The sequence below is a fragment of the Glossina fuscipes genome, unplaced genomic scaffold, assembly GCF_014805625.2.
Source record: "Glossina fuscipes isolate IAEA_lab_2018 unplaced genomic scaffold, Yale_Gfus_2 90, whole genome shotgun sequence".
In the NCBI taxonomy this organism is placed as follows: domain Eukaryota; kingdom Metazoa; phylum Arthropoda; class Insecta; order Diptera; family Glossinidae; genus Glossina; species Glossina fuscipes.
The window spans coordinates 1,854,036-1,874,730 of NW_023998444.1; the positions used below are offsets into that span (position 1 = coordinate 1,854,036).

Below are 20,695 nucleotides of genomic sequence, written 5' to 3' on the forward strand. Positions count from 1 at the left end.
TCTATACTGCATAGCATGCCAGCTATCCTTATAAGGCCAACTATCAGAGAATATCGAAGCGTCGGCAAAATGTTTTTCTTTCTTGTTTAGTTTTTATTTTTTTCTTTTTTTCTAGTCAAAGTTCGTTGTGCATATCGGCTTGTTGTTCATATTGTTAAGTGCTGTTTTGTACGTCTTTATAATCTTTTATTAAAAATTTCTTTACCCTCTTTCGTCGCGTAAAGATTTTATCATTATTTTCACTATTTATGATTTATGTGATAATATTGAAAATGGCTTTCTTAGCTTTCCTAACATCTTTATTAATATATATCTGATAGACACATATCACATATATTTGTATATAAGATTTTTAAATAGCTTTTATAATGGCTAAGTGCTACATGCTGTTCTTTGGATAAATGAACTTGTAATTAATTTTTTATTTAATTTTTTACACTACATTTTTTTCAGCATTAGATTGATGCTTGTTTCTTTGTATAGGGCGTGTGTGTGTTTGTGTTCGGGTGTGTTTGACTTTAAATCCTTTGTAATGCATCACTTTACAAGGAGGAAGTTGTCATTACAAAACCATCAATAAATATTGATTATTTACATCTATGTAAATCTATGTAAAGTATAGTGTTTCGGGTTCAGATTCATTAATGGAAAAAAATATCTGAAACGAAATTTTGGCAAAAAAAAGGAAAAATTAAAACAAAATACAGTGTTCCAATCCACAAAAGATTTCTATATATATTAAAAAAGTTCTATCTAAGCTACAGAAAGCCTTTATCTACTATTACTATTAACATTTCAAGCGATATCTAAAATCCGACAACCTTTCTGGCCTACTTGAGTTAAAAATCCATTATCGGCTTATCTTATAAAAAAGAATTAGAATCGGGCTATTCATCACTTCGGTGATAGTGAAGTTGAAGCTCTAGATATCTAGGAAAAGCATTGGTAAGAAGTATTTCATTGTCTCTCTTCCCTCCGTACTCCACTTATAGCTTTTGCTGAATAACACCGTGCGTAAGTGTGGAGAGGACAAGGCTGAGTGACTAGTTAAATATTGAATGAATATGGTATTTATGAAGGCATTCCATCTCTAGGAATAACAAGTCAAGTATTCAAATAGAAAGAAGCAGTTTACATGACGGTAATCTCTGTAGGGAAAGGCATTCCGGACGAAATCTTCCTCGATCAATAACCAAAAAACAATCAGATGCTCCTTACTGTCAAGAAGATTTACTTGCATGCGAAGGTTTCTTAATATTCGAAACTGACTACTATGCTGACGAAACGTCCTATATTTATGTCTACTTCTGTAACCCCTTGCGCTCCTATATCAGCTAACTGACGACATTGTATTTCTGGCACCAACACTTATGTCGGGCTAGAGCCGATTTACCGGTACTTAAAGACAAAAAAGATGCGAGTGCAAAATATGCAAAAACGATCTTTCTATGCCTTTTAGCGCCTTCTTAACTGCAGGCTCTTTTCTTTCTGAACACCCACAAGTGTTGGAAAGCGTCCATTATGAAATATCTGTAAGATGATGTAAAAAGTCTGCAATAGGGCGTTAAGAACCTCACCAAAGTGGCCACGATGCAGGTGCCGTAAATTTATTTTTAACATTAAACGACGGTTTCTTAAGAATATATCCCGTCAGTTACAGAGAGTAAGTCGCTGGTGTACCTATAAACTTCCTTGTCACTTTTCAGGCGGTTTAAACTTTGCATCATTGATTTGAGGTCCTGTCCAGTTATATGCTTTCTAAAGCTGCAAAATTTAGATGCAATAAGTGCTCTTGCGTTAGGAGCAAGGTATAGAAGGAAAATTTGTAGCACTACGGCTTGAAGTACTACTTTTCGTTGCGGTAGTGCTTTAGTAAAACAAGGCTTAACATCGCATTTGAAAAGCATCACTTATTAGCACGATATTCTGCTCCTTAGTGTTTAAAGTGTTTCTGGTTTTCTGAGAGAGAACCGCACCTAAGCTAGAAAGCGGCTTTAATATTCTCCCTGAAAATCTGTTAGTAACAGAATTCCATTTTATAATAAATTTGGCAGCTCTGTCTAAACGGCCAGTAACTAAAGAAGCAGAGTGAAATAAAGACAACGCGGAGTAAGAAAGTTGGTATTAAATAGAATTGAAAAAGAAGTTTCTAACAACGCAAGAGTGAGAGAAGGATATCTACAGAACTGATGTAGAAAAGAATCGCTTACCATTTGTAAGAAAATTCTTGATCTCCTGAAACACTGTACTTTAGTTGGTAATTTTCTTTCTCACTTTGTCTTCTCCTATTGATGTATATATGTACAAAAGAATTTATTAAAAAAAAACTGAAAACTATGTTGATTACTTTTGTTGTTGCAATTCTGTACGTACAGTACCCGTCGACGTAGAGGACGTCGATGACGATGACAATGATGATGTTGAGGATGAGGATGACGTTAGTGTTGATGGTAATATTGACACTGTTGATGCTGGGTCGGCTGTTGTGTTAGAATGTGATGAAATTGTTGAACATAATGATGTTGCAAGAGATGCATTTTTATGTGAATTTTTGTTGGCTGCTGCTGCTGTTGTTGTTGTTGTTGTTGTATCGTTGCCCAGATGACTGTTATTACAAAGTTCGCCTGAGACAGTTGACATTGCATTGGACTGTGGGATTGGTGTCAGTGCCTTTGTTAAGTTACCAGGATTTGACTTATCTCTATTGACATACTGTAGTAATAAAGTCTGTTGTAGTTGTTTCTGTTGTTGCTGTTCTTGTTGTTGCTGCTGTTGTTGTTGACTGTTGCAATCCGTTACGTTTGCATTTCTCTGCAACTGTGGTATACGTGTAGGCGATGACGGCACTGTCAACGTCGTGCAATTTGAACTTAATATGACTTCCCCGGGCATTTCTACATCGGTTGATGATAACGTTGAAGCTTTTGATGAGACTAACGGTGATGATGGCTTAGCTAAAGAAGTCAATAATGTCGCAGACACTTGCTGTGATATCGACTCAGGGCAGTTAGACGGATGTGCAGAAGTCGTTTGCGAAGGCGTTAAAATGGAATGCATTGCATTAGTTGTAGTAGTTGTGGTTTTCGTGTTCATGTTAGTGTTATGACAGCTGCTACTGCCGGCGGCTACAATACGTGGTATGTGGGATTTCTTAGATTGAGAGTAAAGTGCATGTAAACTTCCGTTCGGTAAAGTTGGATATGACATTAGTGGCGAATTGACTGGCAAAGCATTAGGTGTTGTTGGTGCCGAAGCATAACATGAAGGACGATGTTGTTGATGCTGATATAATGGCGTTGTGGTAATGTTGGCTGACACTGCTTCTATGCTATACACGCGTTCGGTAAGATATGCTGGCATATCTCTTTCCGGTGTTTCAGCAGGAAAACTTTCGAAAGATTGAAATGCCGTTGTTGGCATACTTTGTTGGTGTTGCTGTTGTTGTTGTTGGAAAGCATTATGCGCCGTTAAAGTTTTATTTAAAGTTTCATTAGGTGCAGTTTCCTGAGTTTTTTTTCTTAATGTTGTATAATAGCCTTCGCTGCTTTTGCTACTCTTTGGTACCAACGAACCAACAATCAATGTATTTTTAGTAATTTCTGGTTCTTCCTCTTCTTCGGTGCAATCTTGAGCTAACATCAACGGTGAGTTACTAACAATATTACTATTACGCCGTTTAAGGGAAGTTTTACGTCCTAGCGTGGCAACTGTACGAGGTGGCGGTAAAGGTGGCTGCTTGCTGAGATGATGAAGCTGATAAAGGAAATTATTCGGTGGCAATGAATTACGTTTATAAGTGACACTTAAATCTTGGGTCATAGGCGGTGAATCACGATAATTTTCTCCTATTAGTAAAGGAGGCAAAACTTTAGGGTATTTACGCCTTTTTATTACGGATAACTGTTGTTCCACTGTCAAAGGAGTTTCGTCCTCTATTATCTCCGAATCGCGACTTGTTACATTTATATCTTTCATCGCAGTGTCCTCGTTGTCATAGATGGCCTCTGATGTTATGAAACTAGTGATTTTCTCCTGATCTTCTTGTTCATTATCTATCGTTTCACCCAAGCTATAGTACACCTCCACTGGATCCGATTGAGAATGTTTATGCATAGGTTGTAAAAGTTCTGCGTTACAACATTCGGTATTAGCTGAGTGTTGTCTAATTAAAGAAAATCGGCTGTTATCCAACGATTCTTGAGGAGTGAGTAATTCCTGATCTTCTACTTCTACCTCTTGGCATATAATAATATTTCGGCCGTCAGCTTTGAACTTAGTTATTTCTATAGGCTCTTGCTGCAAAACACTGCTACCACGTCCTTGAGAAGTCGCGTCAACCGCCACACTTACCTTGTGCGGATGTTTGCCAAAACTGCTGCCGCTACCCGCTAGTGATGAAAACGACGATGATTTCTTCGAACTTTTAGGACTGCTTGGCCTTCTCGGTAAACTGCTACCTGCTTGTAGCTTACTTTCCATCCATTCGCATACCTTAGTGTGCGTATCCACCGTGGAGCAACTTAGTTGTCTCGTTATCTTATAACCATTAAGAGGCGAACGTTCCGTTTTTACCGCTTCATAAGCATTCGATTTTCTTACCATATCCATTACGTAACTATCATCGCCGTCATGCTGGGTGGTTTGCTTAGAACGTTTCAATTCGTCATCAGTAGTTCCATCATAAGTAAGTATAGTACCTAGCTTACGTTGCATGGTTTTCGTTTTCTTTTTCTTCTGCAATAAATACGTAGAATAGATGATGACATTTAATACGATGAATATAACAATTAAGCCAATCAATAAATGCAGAGTAGTTTCTGATTTCAATACTTGTTCTTGTTGCTCTTTTTCATCATCCTGCTCTTCGCTTGATTTATATTTGCTCTCTCTTTCATTCTCATTTACCTTAACGTTATTATAGTTTTTAAGTTTATTAATATTTTGCTGGATATTGTTAGTGGTTGCAGTTAATGTTGTTGCCACTGTTGTGCCACTAGAATGTTGAATACCATAAATTATTTTACCATCATCCGGTTTGTCAGCCAAGTTTGTGTTGGTGATTATGGTGTGTACCGTATTACCATAATACAATTGTTTATCTTCTTTGCTCTGTGCTTGATGATGAACGCCCTGCTGCATTGGCGATGCATTGTACATATTCTCGGCTGTTTCACTACCTCTACCAACATCATTAGCATTACCACCAACAACAATACCTTCGGTTTTGCCATTTACATATGGTTCTTGTAATAGCAATTTTAATGTACGCACTGGATCATCAGCACCATCAGCACGTGTACCGAATTTATTCATATGGCCCATAATTACTTCACTGCTATAACGTTTCGGATATATTTTTCCATCGTCATCCTTATCGGCAGCATCATCATTATTATTATTGTTTCTGTTATTGTTGACGTTGTTGTTGTTGTTACTGCTGTCTACTTGTGGTATTTGTGTATTTTGGAATCGAGTGTCAAGGAAGTACGGTTGCTGCTGAATAACTGCGATTTGATTAAGTTCGTCGGGTAATTCTTTATTCCAGAAGTTCATATAAATTTGTCGATATTTATAGCCTACCGATGGCGGTATTCCTAGATGCGTTAATGAAAGATGAAATTTAAACATAATCGAGTTAGCAACTAAACACAGGCAAGTATGTTTTAATCGTCACAAATACGCTATGTGAAGTAAAATAAACCCTTCATAACCCCAAAAAAGTTGGTAAAAACATAGGAAGAAAGTTCCATCGAACACGATAAGTTGACAACAATCTTACAAGAAATATCATTCGAACACTTAAGCTGGACGGCTGGAAGGTTGAACGATTGAGGCTTTTTTCCGACTGGAGGATATATGCAAAATAAGCTTTGGATCAACATCTCTTGTTGAATGCAAATTGGTTCCTTCTCTCGATTATAAGTTAATCAGTATTATTTTATCTAACGTCTACCTTTAAGAGTATATATATGTATACAAACATATGTATATGTCTGTATTGTCCGTCCGGTATTCTATCCATATATCTATAAATATATTCGTCTTTAATATAGGACAAGCGGACAGAAATACGGATGGACGGACAAGGTTAAGTCCATGTACCCTGGGTATAATCATGTAAAAACGATTCCCAATTTCTGTTTAAATATATTTTTATTAAATTCCGCTTTAGAGATATTATTAACTCTTTTATAATTCTCATTGGGTGCCTTTATTTTTCTTTTCAAGTGAGCCTGAAAATAGTTTTCATAATTGATAATATGGTACTTCCTTAAAATCTATATACTAAATATCTCAATTGTATATTTAACTTACCAATGTTCATGTATGCTTGCGCGCGTTTATTAAATTCGGGCCAATCTAAATCGTAACGATCCCATTCTAAAGCATGCAAATTAATAAATGTGCCCTTCCAAGGTGCTTTAGGATTTCTAAAAATAAACAAAACGACAAATGAAATCCAATTAGTCATTAAAATAATTGATTCCATTTGGAAATGAAACCAAAGATTTACTACTCATTCAATGACATGAAAATGGAATATGTGTTTAGCTCAATTGATAATTTAACAGCATGATGCATTTTTGGCTTAAATGTGATTTGAGAATGCAGTTGAAAAGAGTTCACTAGAAAAAAAGACAACAACTCAGAGACAAAAACAAAAACAAATACCCGGAAAATAAGCTCTAAAAGAAACGTAAATAGAAAAATGAGATAAAAAAACTCTTTCCGAAATGGAATAAAATTCAATTTTTCTCTTGGCAAAATACAGTAGCAACAGCATTATTACGGCCATTATAGCATTGCACTAAAAGTAAAACGGTAATAGCTAGCATATTAGTAATAGTGGTAGTAGTAGTAGTAGTAGTAGTAGCAGCAGCAGCAGTAGTGCTAGCAATAGTAGCAATAGTACCAAATGTACCAGCTACTAGTTGTAGTCGTAGTAGAAGTAGTGACTCTATATAATGTCCTCGGTAATGGTAATAATGCTGATGTTTCAAAGTATATGCGAATGTGAATTTCCTTTCGTATTTCCTCATCTCAGCTGCTTAACAATCCTAATAGTGCACTTTTTTTATGGAGAAATGAGTAAAGTTAGTAAAAACTACTTATTTGTTTGTAAGCATTCACATTAGTAGTTAAATGTTCGAAACTTAATATGACAGTTGGTGTTTAGAGAATATAAAAATTGAATAGAAAATAAAATAGAAAATAAAAATAGAATTAATATAGAGAGAGAAGAAGGTCTTAGATGAAATGTTTAATAAAAATAAAATCAAATCAAAATTTAAAACAAAAGAAAAAAAACAAAAAACACAAAAACCTAAAGATAGAAAGACATATTCTACCTTAGGGTGGATTCACGATCCAGGTCGAAACCACATATTATTCCTCTAATGTTAAAAACGTGACTAAAATACTAATATTTGACAATTTGTAATTTTTGTTGTTTTTTTTTTTTATTTTCGAAATTACAAGCATAGTTTTTGGCGAAACTTTTGCTTAGTCTTTCAACATATGTTACTTATCCACCAATGTAACTATTTACACAATGACTAGCTAGTCTATGGCAACCACGTGCACAGCAACTGAAAATATCTATACCCGATTTTATTTATTGCCCGAGACTGTAATTTCATTAGGAATGAGAGGAACTTGCTGTAGACAAATTCCATCAATTGCTTTGTATGCGAGAAGCTTGCAAAATGACCACACAGGATAAGGGGTGAATAAGAAAATCAAAAGAAGAGTAGATGGGCATATGGACGCGCAACGAGAACGAAAGAGAGAAAGAGGGATGATGGGAGAAAGAGACAAAGGGGGAGGGGGAGGGGGAGGAGTAAGAGTGGGGTTTAAATCAGGAATGACGTAAATTCTACATAGTCTCTCTTTGCTTTTGGGAATGAAAGGAACGCATGGATTTACATGAATTTATGGTCAAGGAAAGTTAATAAAATATGTCAAGCAACCTAAGAAGTATTGCACGAATGACTGTTCAGTGAAGAGCTATTATTTATGTGATTACATGGTAACCCTTTAGCAGCTAAACTATAGGAATGTTATAGCGATTTTGTAGCTGATTGAAATGCTAAATAAGTGAGCAATGTGATACTGAACTGTAAATTATGCAGATTCAGTATTAAAGTAAATTATCTCTTAATGACACTTACCCAGTCTTAACAAAATTACACCAATATGACATAACCGCTTCAGCCAATAGTTTCTCTTGTGATGTATAGTGTATGCCATGAAATGGCCCTACAGCGGCTAGCGGTGCTCCGAACACGAAAGGTAGTTCTTCACCCGCTATGCTGTGAGGTAACTGGAAAGTAATACAATTAAACTTTTTTAAAAAAAACTCGAGTCCATCTTTGTAATGTTTTGCTTTTTATACCCTATAATACTAAATTAAGTTTATGAATATGTATGAAACATCTAGCACCGCTTGGAACCTACCTTTTAGTACGCCAATCGATTCATAATCATTTTCTCAGTCAACCTAAACTTATCTGTCCGTCTGTCCGTCTTGTTTTCTTGTGTTTAACGTACAACACTCAAGTTTTGATATATTTGAGTCCCATTATAGTGTTTTCATTTGTCTTGAATTTATAATTTAAAACTTTTCTAAATATTCGATGCTGCCTGGTTACAGGTTATAAATTTCATTTACACATTTTCGCCTTGCACTTTTATATCTATCATTGTTAGAAATAATTTTCGAACTTCCTCCCATATAATCGTCCCTTTAAAAAATAAACGACAAAGAGATATAATTTTTAATATATTATGCTGAAAATTGGTCCATAAAATCGAACTGCGTTAATTTTGGATCGCATAGATCCATTTTTTGAGCCTACAAAAGCTCGCACGAAAAATATTGTCTTTACAGGGAAATCTTCCGCAACCTTTGATTTCTTATGACTTAAATGAATGAAGAATTGTGTTAGGCGAAGTTATGCAGAGCACTTGATCCTCACCCTTACCTATCTGCGAATAATGTTTATACTTGCTCTAATGTCACTTGATAATGAAAGCACCGACAAAAACCACTCGATCGAGTTTAAAGAATCGAAACGAAAACCTCTGAAAGAATGAGCAATGTAGTTGAGTGTAAGCAGAAAAACTGCCAAGTATCTCATTCTCTAAAATATAATTTCTAGGAGATATGTGTGTGTGTTTGTTACTTGCAAATTATTCCCATTATGCCAACTTTTGAAAGCTATTATAAGGACGAGTTAAATGTATCAAACCCAGCGATGTGAACGTCTTAATTGATATTTCCCATTTAGCAATGTCGATGCCTGTCTACCTATATCGCTATGGCAAAACTAGCTAAAAGCGATAAAATTGCGGTGAGCACCCAAATCTTCCCGCACATGCTCTTCCATTTTAAGACATTATAAAATAGCAAGTGGAGTTCATACATGACTTTTCAAAACAAGACTTTGTATGCGAAAAGGTCGAAAATGTGTTCCTATCCGAACCTTGAGACAAAACGTGTGACAGTGTACCAAACTTCATCGCTCGTAGGCTGAACACAAGAAACAAGGGTGTGAGACGGACAGAGAAGGTTTCTTTCCTAATCGATCGGTATAATAAAAGGTCGATCTATCTGAATCTCTTCTGGATGTTGCATACATCCGGAAAAATTTAACATACCCTTACACCGCAAGTAAGTAAGTAGGTTATAAAAGATTAGTAAAATATTGAGAAAAATTGCAACATATCCAACATGTCCAATAATGATAGCCTAAAGTATTGACCGATTATTACCACATTTGCCTTTGCAATGAGATATAAGCTGAAACCTTCTTAGCCATTTTTCCTTATCTGCAAATAACATAAACACTGACTTATCCTTCGCTTAACAACTTACTATTCTAAAAATCTCAAATGTAAATAAAGGAAAAACAAATGGAATTATTTTATCCTTATCGTAATATTGTATTTAAATCTTCTAATGGAAAACATCTGCCAACACTTGGGATAATTCCTTGTTTTCTTTATTTTAATTTAACAAATGTCTGATTAGATCCTGATATTATTCCCACATACTTGTACATGTACATAGAAATATGAATATTAAATATATACAACACATATTAAAATGCAACAAAATATAAAAAAAATGAAAAATAAAGAAAGAAGTGAAAAACAAAACTTATTTAAATGCTGCATTTATATGCTAGCAAACCACACGAATGAATGCATAAAACTTAAAATAAACATAATTCCCATAAGAATTTAAAACAATGCTCGAATTCCCCGGAATACTTGAAAATATGGTCACGTCTCTAAGTAAGAAGCAAAAAGGAAAAAAAAAAAAGAAGGAAAATAAAATATAAAAAATAAATAAATAAAAAATATAAGTGGTAGTCGGACATATTACGCTATGAGAGAAATTGTCGAAAGAAAAACATTTCCAGTTTATGTTTTCTTCACAAATTTCATTTCATTTTTTTTCTTTATTTTATGCTTTCATTATGTTTGTTTGTGCTTTTGACAAAAATATTTCTGCAAATCCTTTAAATGAAATAAACGAAGTAATTTTAAAATTACGCTTAAGACGAACATTGCGACCCCTATGAGCTTTGTGCCTACTACTGGCGTTTCAACGCTTACGCTGCTGGGCTTTAACACTTCAATGTCTAGCTGTTGATTCGCTATGCCTTAGTCCTCGTATTTTAACTGTGGCGCTTTATATGACGTGTTTTAACTGCTGTGTCTTAGTTGTTGTTTTTGCTGTCGTTCTTTAGCTGCCAGGTCTCAGCTGTCAAGCTTTATTTGCTCTGCCTAAGCTGTTGTGCTTTAGTTTCCCAGCATCAGCTATTTTGCTTTAGCTGTTCGACTTTAATTTCCATGACAAAGTGGTCGTGATTCAGTTGTTGTCTTTTAGTTATCGCGCCTTAGCGTTTATGCTTTAGGTATCATGTGTCAGATGTTGGTCTTTAATTCTCACTACGCAGCGGTTGTGCTTCAGCTGTTGTGCCGTTGTCCTTTAACTATCGCGCTTTAACCACCAAGCTTTAGTTCCCGTTCTTTAGATATTATGCTTTAGCTGTCAAGGTTTAGCTAAGCTTTATCGTCAGTTTTTGGTCTGCAATTGTCACTACACAGCGATCGTGTTGCAGCTGTTGGACTTTAGCTATCATGCTTCAAGTATTAGGCTTTAATTCTCATGGCAAAGCGGTTGTGATTCAGCTGTTGTTCTTCAGCTATCACTCTTTAGATATCATGCCTTAGTAGTTTTACTTTAGCTATCATTCTTCAGGTTAAGGTTCCCCTAATTATCTTGCCTTAGCTCTCGTGCTTCAGCTGTTATGCTTTAGCTATCATGCGTGAGTTGTCAGGATTCAATTCTCATGACATAGCGATAGTACTTCAGCAGTTGCGATTTGGCTTTCGTGCCTTAGCTGTTTTCATTTAGCTGTCATGCTTCAGCTGCCAAGCTTTAGTTCTCATTTCTTAAGCCTTAGCTCTTATGCTTCAGTTACTGCGCTTTGGCTGTTATCCTTCAGCTTCCTTCGATAACCACAGTTGAATATTTGCTAATCAGCAGAGATTGAATAGAATAGTTTGCGTTCATAACTATGGCCATAAGAAGTAGCAGCTGTAGCGTCTTATATACCCATCACCTTGAAAAGGTTTTCTTCACTTATGTGTATGTGTATGTAACCTTGTTCGATTTTTTACGTGGCACAAACACATTTCCAAAAGAGCAAAACATATAAATGTCAGCGAGAGACGTATAAGCAATCAATTGCGTATAGGTAAACGTGCTTTAGTTATGTCAGAATCGTCACGTATGATACTTCATAAGGTAAGCGTGCTTTTTTAAACTGATATTATATAATACGTCCTTCAATTATCGCTATGATTGGAAACAAGCAAGAAGTAAAGCCTTGAGGATAATATGAAATATCCAATAATAATCGTAAAATTTTTTACTACTAGGCGATATATTATATAGATTATTAGTAATATTAACTTTCACCTTCAAGTTTTCTTCATCTTCTCACTTTAATAATGTTCTTGAATTGTTCATAAACAAATTTAAGTTATTTTGCATTATTCCCCAAGTAGGGTCACATTGAAACTATTCATACCTTTCAAAAGTTAACTTTTATCTGGGATGTACGCCCTTTACGCCCTTACAATAATTATTGTTTTCGCAAACAGAATGAAAAACTTAGTATGTCGGTAACCGTTGGTTATGATGTTTATAAAAATATGATAGTTACAGTTTTATACGTTAGGTTTTGGTTTCATTTCTTTTTTGTTATTTCTATTATTTTTTTTTTTTTATTTTTGTTTTGCAAATACCGTTAGCTACAAGTCTGAAAGAAAGGAAAAACATTTGAAACAAAATTATGGTTATGTACGAAAATCTACTTTTACAGAAGAGAAAACTTTTGTTTTCCCATACAAATAATAAGTTATAAGATTTTTTCCATAAAAACTATTGTGACAGTTTTCATTTTTCTTTTATTTTTTTTTTTTTCCTCAGATTCTTCTTTTATTGGATTAAGGAAAGGTTTTAAAATAGAAACAAAAAATATATATATATATATATATGTATACATCTACATGCATATTTTTCATATGATATGGAAAAGAAAGAGAAAGGGAACGCGAAAAATAATTTAAGTGAATCAATTCATGAACTACTGCTAGAGAGAAACTTAAGAAATTTTTACGGACAGGTTAAGTTTGTCTCAGTCTGAAAGTTTTGATAATAAAAGCAAAAAGAAAAAGAAAGCTACTGTAAAATGTGAAGAAATAATATATTATTTTTTCATTAAATTATATCGAATATGCTTCAGTGGACGGAAGAGTTTGCTCAGCGACATCTATGCATGAATGTGAAGAGTAGGTTCAAAATACATATGAAATGTATATAAAATTGTTAACAATTTTAAATTTAATATCGTAGGAAAGGCTCTAAATAAAATCTCCACTAACTCCGATTTTTAAACTATTATTGCTGGCTTGTATAATTTTATATTATTCCTATTTGCGCAAAATTTGTTTTCAATTAGAACATTAACATGGGCAAAGACTACAATAAGACACGGCTCACCATTAAATACCCTACACCACCCTATTGTTACTCATACAACGCCTTTTTAAATCAAGGTTTTATATGAGAAGAAGTCGAAAAACTGATTCGATCCGAATTATTTTCAATAGCGTTCGTCCTTGAGGTAAAACATGTCCGAGTACCAAACTTCATCAAAATATATAAAACATTAAGACCTGTGAGTTGAACAAAAGAAAACGGAGACAGGTCGACAAGCGAAGATCAATTCAGAACCGCTTTCTGAAGACGGGTCTATCTCAAGTCCTCTTAGGCATTGCATTTATTGCCACAAACTTTTTATAGCCTAATACCTAGTATCTAGGCCCTAGAGAGAGACGGGCACACCGGCAGACAGGCGAAAATAGATTCAGAATCGCTTTCCGAAGAAGGGTCTATCTCAAGTCCTCCTAGATGTTGCAGACGGACCGACAGATGGACAGACGTGTAGAGAAGTGAAGATTGATTAAGAATCACTTTCTAAAGACGGGTCTATCTCAAGTCCTCTTAGGCATTGCATTTATTGCCACAAACTTTTTATAGCCTAATACCTACTATGTAGGCCCTAGAGAGAGACGGGCACACCGGCAGACAGGCGAAAATAGATTCAGAATCGCTTCCCGAAGAAGGGTCCATCTCAAGTTCATCGAGGAGTTGCGTACACTGTCTTAAACCTTGTACCGTATATGAGGTAGGGCCTAAAAAGAGCCTTTTAATTGCATAAACTCAGCAGCGTTTTTGCTTGCTGTTGTCTACTGATTTAAACGTTAGTACTACTTTAAGCTTTTATTACTCTTTTTCTTTCCATTTGGCTTACACTATCCAAAAATGATATAAAAGTGTAACTATCTGTTTCCAACAGATTCATTACCAACGAAACGAAATTGAAACAATAGAAAAATAAACTCTATATATATTTGACGTTAGTGAATTTAAGATGATAATCCAAGTTCTTCTTCTTAATGATGATTGAATGCAACGCTTTTACTCATTGGTTGTGGAATTCTCACTTCAGTTTTTTTTTTTTTTAAACAGAGCCAAAAATTGTCCTAATTACACTTTTCTTATTTTTGTTGGATCTTGAGCTAAGATTGACTAATCCAATAAAATTACGCTTTTTACTTAAAATACCTCAGTAGATATGTAAGTATAAATTTTTTTGTTGCTTTTTACATTCTACACCATTTGTTGTGCAAGCAAATGTTAAGGCTATGTGGATGTACGCCCAGCAGGACCCTCCCGTCTCTTACAATAGCGATCAATTTAGAATCACATTCTGCATCGATCTAAATTTTGTCTGACCTTGTGTGCGCTTGGCGGTCTGTCCGTTTTTTCTTGTGGGCAGCTTGTACAGCGCAAATTTTAAGATATTTTTATGGAATTTTGTACGCCGAAATGTTTTGGCGTCAGGCCGCCCATCACTGAAAATGGTTCGGATCGGATCACTTTTCCGTCCATTACCGGTTCAAGGCATTGGTTTGAAAAGCGATTGTAAGAAAGACTGTTCGGCAGTATAGGGTACTTAATGGTGAGTCGCGACACACTATAGTGTTTTCCTTGGCTTCTAAATGAAAAATTTGTTGAAAAAATTTTTTACATAATTAAACAAAAACCTTCGGACTTAAAAATGCCCAAAAAAAAAAAAAAATAATGCCGAAAGATGTACTTTGCATCTAATTAAAAATTCGAAAATCTTTTCATGATGATTTTTCGGTTTTTTTTTTTTTTAATTTTTTTTTTTCTAACAAGATTTTTAATAATTTTCTTATTTTAATAATTAATAAATGTAAGCAATATAAATCATGTTTATTTCTAATTAATATTTTTTTACAGCAGAAAGACAAAAAGGACATCTGTAGTTGAACCAATAACAATTTTGAGAGAACAAGCAAAAAAAAAAGGAAAAACTTCTGCCCTTCGATGCTAGTATCAATGTTTCTTCTCTCTTTTTGGTTTTTGGGGTTAAGAGCAGACGAATAAATAAATCGACATTATTTTAGTTTTATTACGATGCCAGCACAGACAGTTGTTTAAATTATTTATTTGTGCTGACTGGCATTCTATTTACTATGTTTTTATCTTCTCCTTTTTTTACTTTTTTTTTTTTATTTTGTATATTTTTTTTATTTTGTTTTATTTAGTAATTACATGAATAAATGGGTTATAAAATATCCACAGACAGTTTTAACTATTGGGGTGCAAGAAGAGTAATAGCAGTGCAATGAATTTTGGCAACATTATAAGCCATTAGAGTCTACATTATTATTATGTTGTTTAATAGTTGATAATTTTTTTCTAAAGAAGCAATTAAATGATATGAAGAAAGAAAAGGACAAAAATACTTTGAAAATGGTCTTGCTGGCACAGTGCTCCTATTCATTAAATTTGAGGTTGATGAAACTAAGATATAAAGTGAGTCAAGTTCTTGTGAACTAATAATTAAGTCATGCAGCTATTAATGCCAAAGATGGTTAAAGAAATATTCTAAGGTTTTAATGTCAAATATGATTTAAGAAATTTGTAGAATGTAGATATGATTGCGAGCTCATCAGCGAGTTTGTATGGGACTGTTGATTCGATATAACGATTATACCTGTAAGTATCGTTTGAGTCAATTCACTTCTGAAAATGGAATTCAACTATCCATAGTAAGCATTAGAAAGAAACTTAAATCTATTTAAAGATAATAGGACGACGAGATTAAGAACATAAGAGCAAGATGTATGCACAAAGTTAGTTTTAAAGCTTGTTTGGGAATACTATTGACGTGAAATATGGCTCTTGTAAAGCAATAGACAAGAAAAATATGAAGGCAAGATTTCTTTTGTTTTCGTTACCAATTACATGAGAAATGTCCACTAACCCTGTAAAATGTGAGGATAAGAAGGATTTGAGGGAGGACAAAGGTAATGGCCGCAGCCTAACCGATAAGTATTGTGGCTTTACCGAGTAGGTGCTCACTGTACCTACGACAAAGTATATTTGACCACGTTGACATTACGGGTAACATACGCATAGCCCATACTATATAGTGCGCTACTTCAAGTCCTACCGAAATGATCGAGAGAATGTCTGAACACATCTACGTCTCTCTATTTTAAGCAAGTTTAGCGTAATTGTACGTTCGCAAAAAACGACTATGGGGACGAATGTAAATTTGGTATATTATTCGCCTTTTCTCCTTTCCTCTACCGGTAGTCCATTCCACTCAACCCGTATTAGGCACATCCTTTAGTTGCTGAGAATGTAATAAAGCTATCCTCCCATTACCCTTTGAGAACTTTCTTCGAATTATGTTCCGTATACAGGAAATCATTTTACTCAAATAATTTTATATATGTATATCATATTTTCGGACGTGGACAATGTTAAATCGGGAATAAATGTAAATTGATAATAACTTATGGTCGGGATTATTACTCCCTCTTTCCTGCCCCCTCTATCAATTGTCCTTACTAGCCATGACCATATTCTCCTGTATTAGGCGTGGCATTTAGTGGCTAATCAAATAAAAAGAAACCCAAGCATTCCTCCCATTACGCTTTATTTAATTAGAACCGCTATAAATGCCCGTTGCTTATAAATGAAATCATTTTATAGAAATAATATTGTATATGTATACAATATTTTCGGATATGAACAATGTCAAATCGTAGACGAAGAGATAGTGACCGAAGAAAACAGGCACAAGGGTTATCTGAGAAGAATAGATCCCCAATAGCTTCGTATTGTCAACTTGCTTCTTAAACAGATATCTACATCAACAGATGTAGAGCTTCCATCTTTAACATTATACATATTGAAGATAAATCATGATTACTATCATACTTTTACAATTTTTAAATATTTTTAGAAGAAGCACATAATTGAAAAAGAATTTGTGCACACAATACACATATATGTATAATGAAAAAAAGGAAGCGATAATCTCTCCAATCCCTGATAAATCGTTAAAGTACTTGTTGCGATGCTTGCCATGGTAAGCAAGCATATTAACTGCATTTAAACTAAATGGTCGATTTACTTATTTATTCTCAATTCAATTTTTATCTCCTTCACGCCTTTCAAATGTTATTTTACTTTTACCGGATAGTTAACGGTTGAACGGGCAAAAAAAAAACCCTCCATGTGTGTTTTGGTTTGTTGACTTGCTGGTTCACACAACATGTCAACCGCTGTTTACAGGTATCGGCATTACAGCACTCTTCGCTGAATTGTTTATAATTAAAAATAAAAAACAAAAGTTTGGATTTAATTGCTTTAACATTATGGGTTTCAGGCAACTTCTTCTCCAAATATAATATAAACACTTAGATCCTTAAATAATTACGAGAAAAAAACTGACTTCTTCGAATACTTAAGGATACAGACAAAAACACTGTAGTGAGGCATGACACGTCATTACTTACGCTAGACCACTCCGATTAGTAGAGTTTTACTAATGCAAAGGTCTTTCAAAATAAGGTTTTATATGGAGGGGGGAATCAAAAAAATGAACCGATCCCAGCCATTTTCGATGGCTTTCGTCCTTGAGTCAAAATAATACACAAAATTTCGTCTAGATATGTCAAAAATTATATATTATATAGATTAAACACAAGAAAACAAGATGTACAGGCAGACAGCCAAAATTAGCTCATTATCACTTTTTCAATCGGCCGATGTAATAAAAAGTGGGTTTATCTCAAGTTCTTAAGCGAGTTAAGGCTTACATTATAGTTGCGTGTTTCTTATTAAAATCTTTTCTTTATTTTAGCGAAAAAGATGTCGAAGAAACCTCATTTTTCATGTAATACAACTATGGCAACCGCGTCAATAACTTTTTTTTCGTTCAACAAAACAAAGTCACACATACGAAAAATCATTTAAATACTTATTTAATTGAAAAGTACTGTAGTTTACCTGTAAAGCGTTGTCATTTTTGCTATAAAGGTCAAAAGTGTTTAAGTTTTTTAAATTGGATTTTTTCTAGTTCTCTGATCTTATTTAATTTAATTAGCTTAATATTCAAAAGCTATATACTTCTTCAGGCGATAATGCTGATATTCATCTAACAACTCTAAGCCGCCCTTTTTTTTTTTTATATATGAGCGTGAAAACTGTTCGATTGGGACTGGCTTTATAAACTATTTCTAACTGGTTTTAGGTAAACATTTCTGATAAGCATGAAAGCTAAAGTTTTAAGGCAGATAGAAGGGCCATATACTGTTCTTCATTTAATTTTCATATTCACGTTACTATTTAAGCAAAGTGTCGGATCAATGCCATTTACAAATATTGTATTACAAAATTCCTCCTGCCGCTAGTACTGCGAACAGGGTATCGCAATATTTTTTTGAACTTGGTTTTATAATTCAGAATGAACGAACTAATGGTCGGAATGTCATGTCTTCGTTTGAGGACCGAAACTAGCCAGGTGTAAGGTGTTAGTGTATGTGTGCTACACCATGAATTTATTGAGTGACTTAACTTTTTATTTAATTTTCACAACGCAAATGACTTGGAGGTCACAGTTTCTTCTCCACCCGCAAGTCTTTCTGGCAAGTCGTCCTAACTTTACACGTCAATTTTGAAGATTGTTATGACTTGGAAGCCATAGCTTTTTCTCTGCCAGCTGGGGAGTAGAGACTTCGGACTTGGTTTGAGCTCATTACTTAAGAATTTTTGAGAGAAGTCTTTCCAACTTTCTACTTCGATTTCTGCGACTGTTATGACTTGGAAGTCACAGTTGCTTCCATACTAGTTCGGTGTCAACGAGCCGACTCTTCTCATTTTCTATGCCAATCAATTAAAACTGCTCTCTACTTTCTATCTAAAATTTGGTAGCTCCCATAGCCTTGTTTCACACTACATTCTATATTTTCTGGACTTAGTCATTAGTCAGGCTCATTAATTACCTCTATACATGATAAGTCTTAACTCTCTATTTAAATGTTTGCGACTCTTTGACTTAGGAGTTTACATTTCTTTTCGACTATGGTAATTGTACTAGGACTAGCGAAAGTTAAACTTATTTTCTTAATTTTTGTTTGACGGAGGCAGACAGATGAAATCCTTCGCTGATTGTGAGTATATGCTTTTAAAGGGATCTTCGGGGGGTGTTTGCTAGTGCTGCAAACGGAATGCAAAGCCTAACATTCGCCCAATGTTGAAATACAAAAAAAATAAATAAATAAATAAATAAAAAACAATGTTAAAAAGTGGAAAAAATATTATTTCGTTACAACTGCCCGTCCCATAAACTTGGCTCATATTCAAATTAAAAAAAAAATTGAAACAAAAATTTTTATTAACTCTTTACTACCTTTTTAAAGTGGTTCATTGCTGTACGTAGCATAGAGTATGCATTTAAGCAACGTTTGAAAAAATGTTGTGAAAACTATTCTCTGTTTTTATTTCATTTTTTGTTGTTTTTTTTTTTTTTTTTTTTTTTTTTTTATATGCATATAAAACCCAATAGCTTTCAATTCATTTTTCGATCGAACACTACAGTGTCAACGTTCATGTTTTTCATGTGGAAAAAAAAATTTTGTAGCCAAAGCAAGAGTAATAGGATAGAAAATGTGTTGAACTAGTTATTCAGTTTGTAATGAAATCGAATTTCTGAGATGCGTAAAAAATGACTCCGTGAAGAACCAAGTGAGAGAGAATCTAAATCAATTTAGCCATGCTTACGCGGGCAACTCACTTTATCATTGTTAAGTGGGAAGGAACTTGATGTTGGATTTTTTCTTTTTAGTGTCAGCAAGTAAAAGTTTGAAAAATTTGAAAATCGCATTCTTATTTAGAAGTTGAATAAATTACTCGCATGCGATATTTTGTAAGATATTTTCGATATCTTTATTAAAGATTCGGCTTAGTTAACGTAATTTTAATGTAAACCTTAATTGAAGATTGCAGGGTATTAAAGATTTGTTTTAACTTGTTTGAATTATTTTATTGTTTTGTGTCTTTTTGGGTCATTGCTTGTTGTTGATAAATAGGAAACTAAATCAATCAATCAATCAATCAATCGATTGTGTCAAATATACGAATAATAGTTAAAAATTAGATTCTTTTTGAATAAAAAATTCTCTTTTAGTTTCTGCATTCTCCTGCTCTGCATACGTATGGTATATTGAAAAATATTTCCATAGAGAAGAAGAAATAAAAAAACAACACGGGAATTCAATGTTTGTTCGTTTTATAGATGGAGAACAATTGGCTATGTGAGAAGACTGAAAAATTCTATACAAGATAAAAAATGAAAATAAAAAAGAAAAAAGATATTATCTGCTAAAGTATATCATGAAGAATCTTGGATACTCGTTAATGAATTTGAAAGTACGACAAGTTTGGCATGCAAGTCTTTTAAGCAAAAGGCAAAAGAAAATAATATTTCATGTCTATGGCTTATGTAAATTGGCTACACTATAGCCAACTAGTTAAAAAGAGCGATTATATAGTCGGTTTAACCGAATTCAAAACTGAGAATGGTTGATTAGGCTTTCATTTACCTTTGGCCCTACGGTCGTACCTGTATGGAACTTCTCGATTGCTACTGACCTGTCGGAAATACATTTGTCAAATTGCGGCCATGTACTATCTCCCTACCCTCACTTCTTTCTGTCGGGTAAG

The 20,695-nt window shown here is 34.2% G+C and overlaps 1 protein-coding gene across 2 annotated transcripts in view; it reads right to left on the reverse strand.

Annotated features, from left to right (window-relative positions):
- Positions 1-296: 296 nt before the first annotated feature.
- The window catches only part of LOC119638509, a 125,194-nt gene continuing 104,795 nt past the window's right edge, over positions 297-20,695 (reverse strand). Inside the window, exons 8-11 of one of the 2 annotated variants that reach the window (XR_005247444.1) lie at positions 8,172-8,323; positions 6,316-6,431; positions 2,211-5,594; positions 297-658 (exon numbers count right to left, since the gene is read on the reverse strand). Coding sequence is in view for 1 of the 2 variants with exons in the window: in XM_038035326.1 (XP_037891254.1) it covers positions 2,344-5,594; positions 6,316-6,431; positions 8,172-8,323 (3,519 nt within the window). In the remaining variant the exon portion in view is untranslated. Of the gene's footprint in view, positions 5,595-6,315; positions 6,432-8,171; positions 8,324-20,695 lie in introns of both variants that reach the window. The other variant, XM_038035326.1, reaches the window with a different exon arrangement.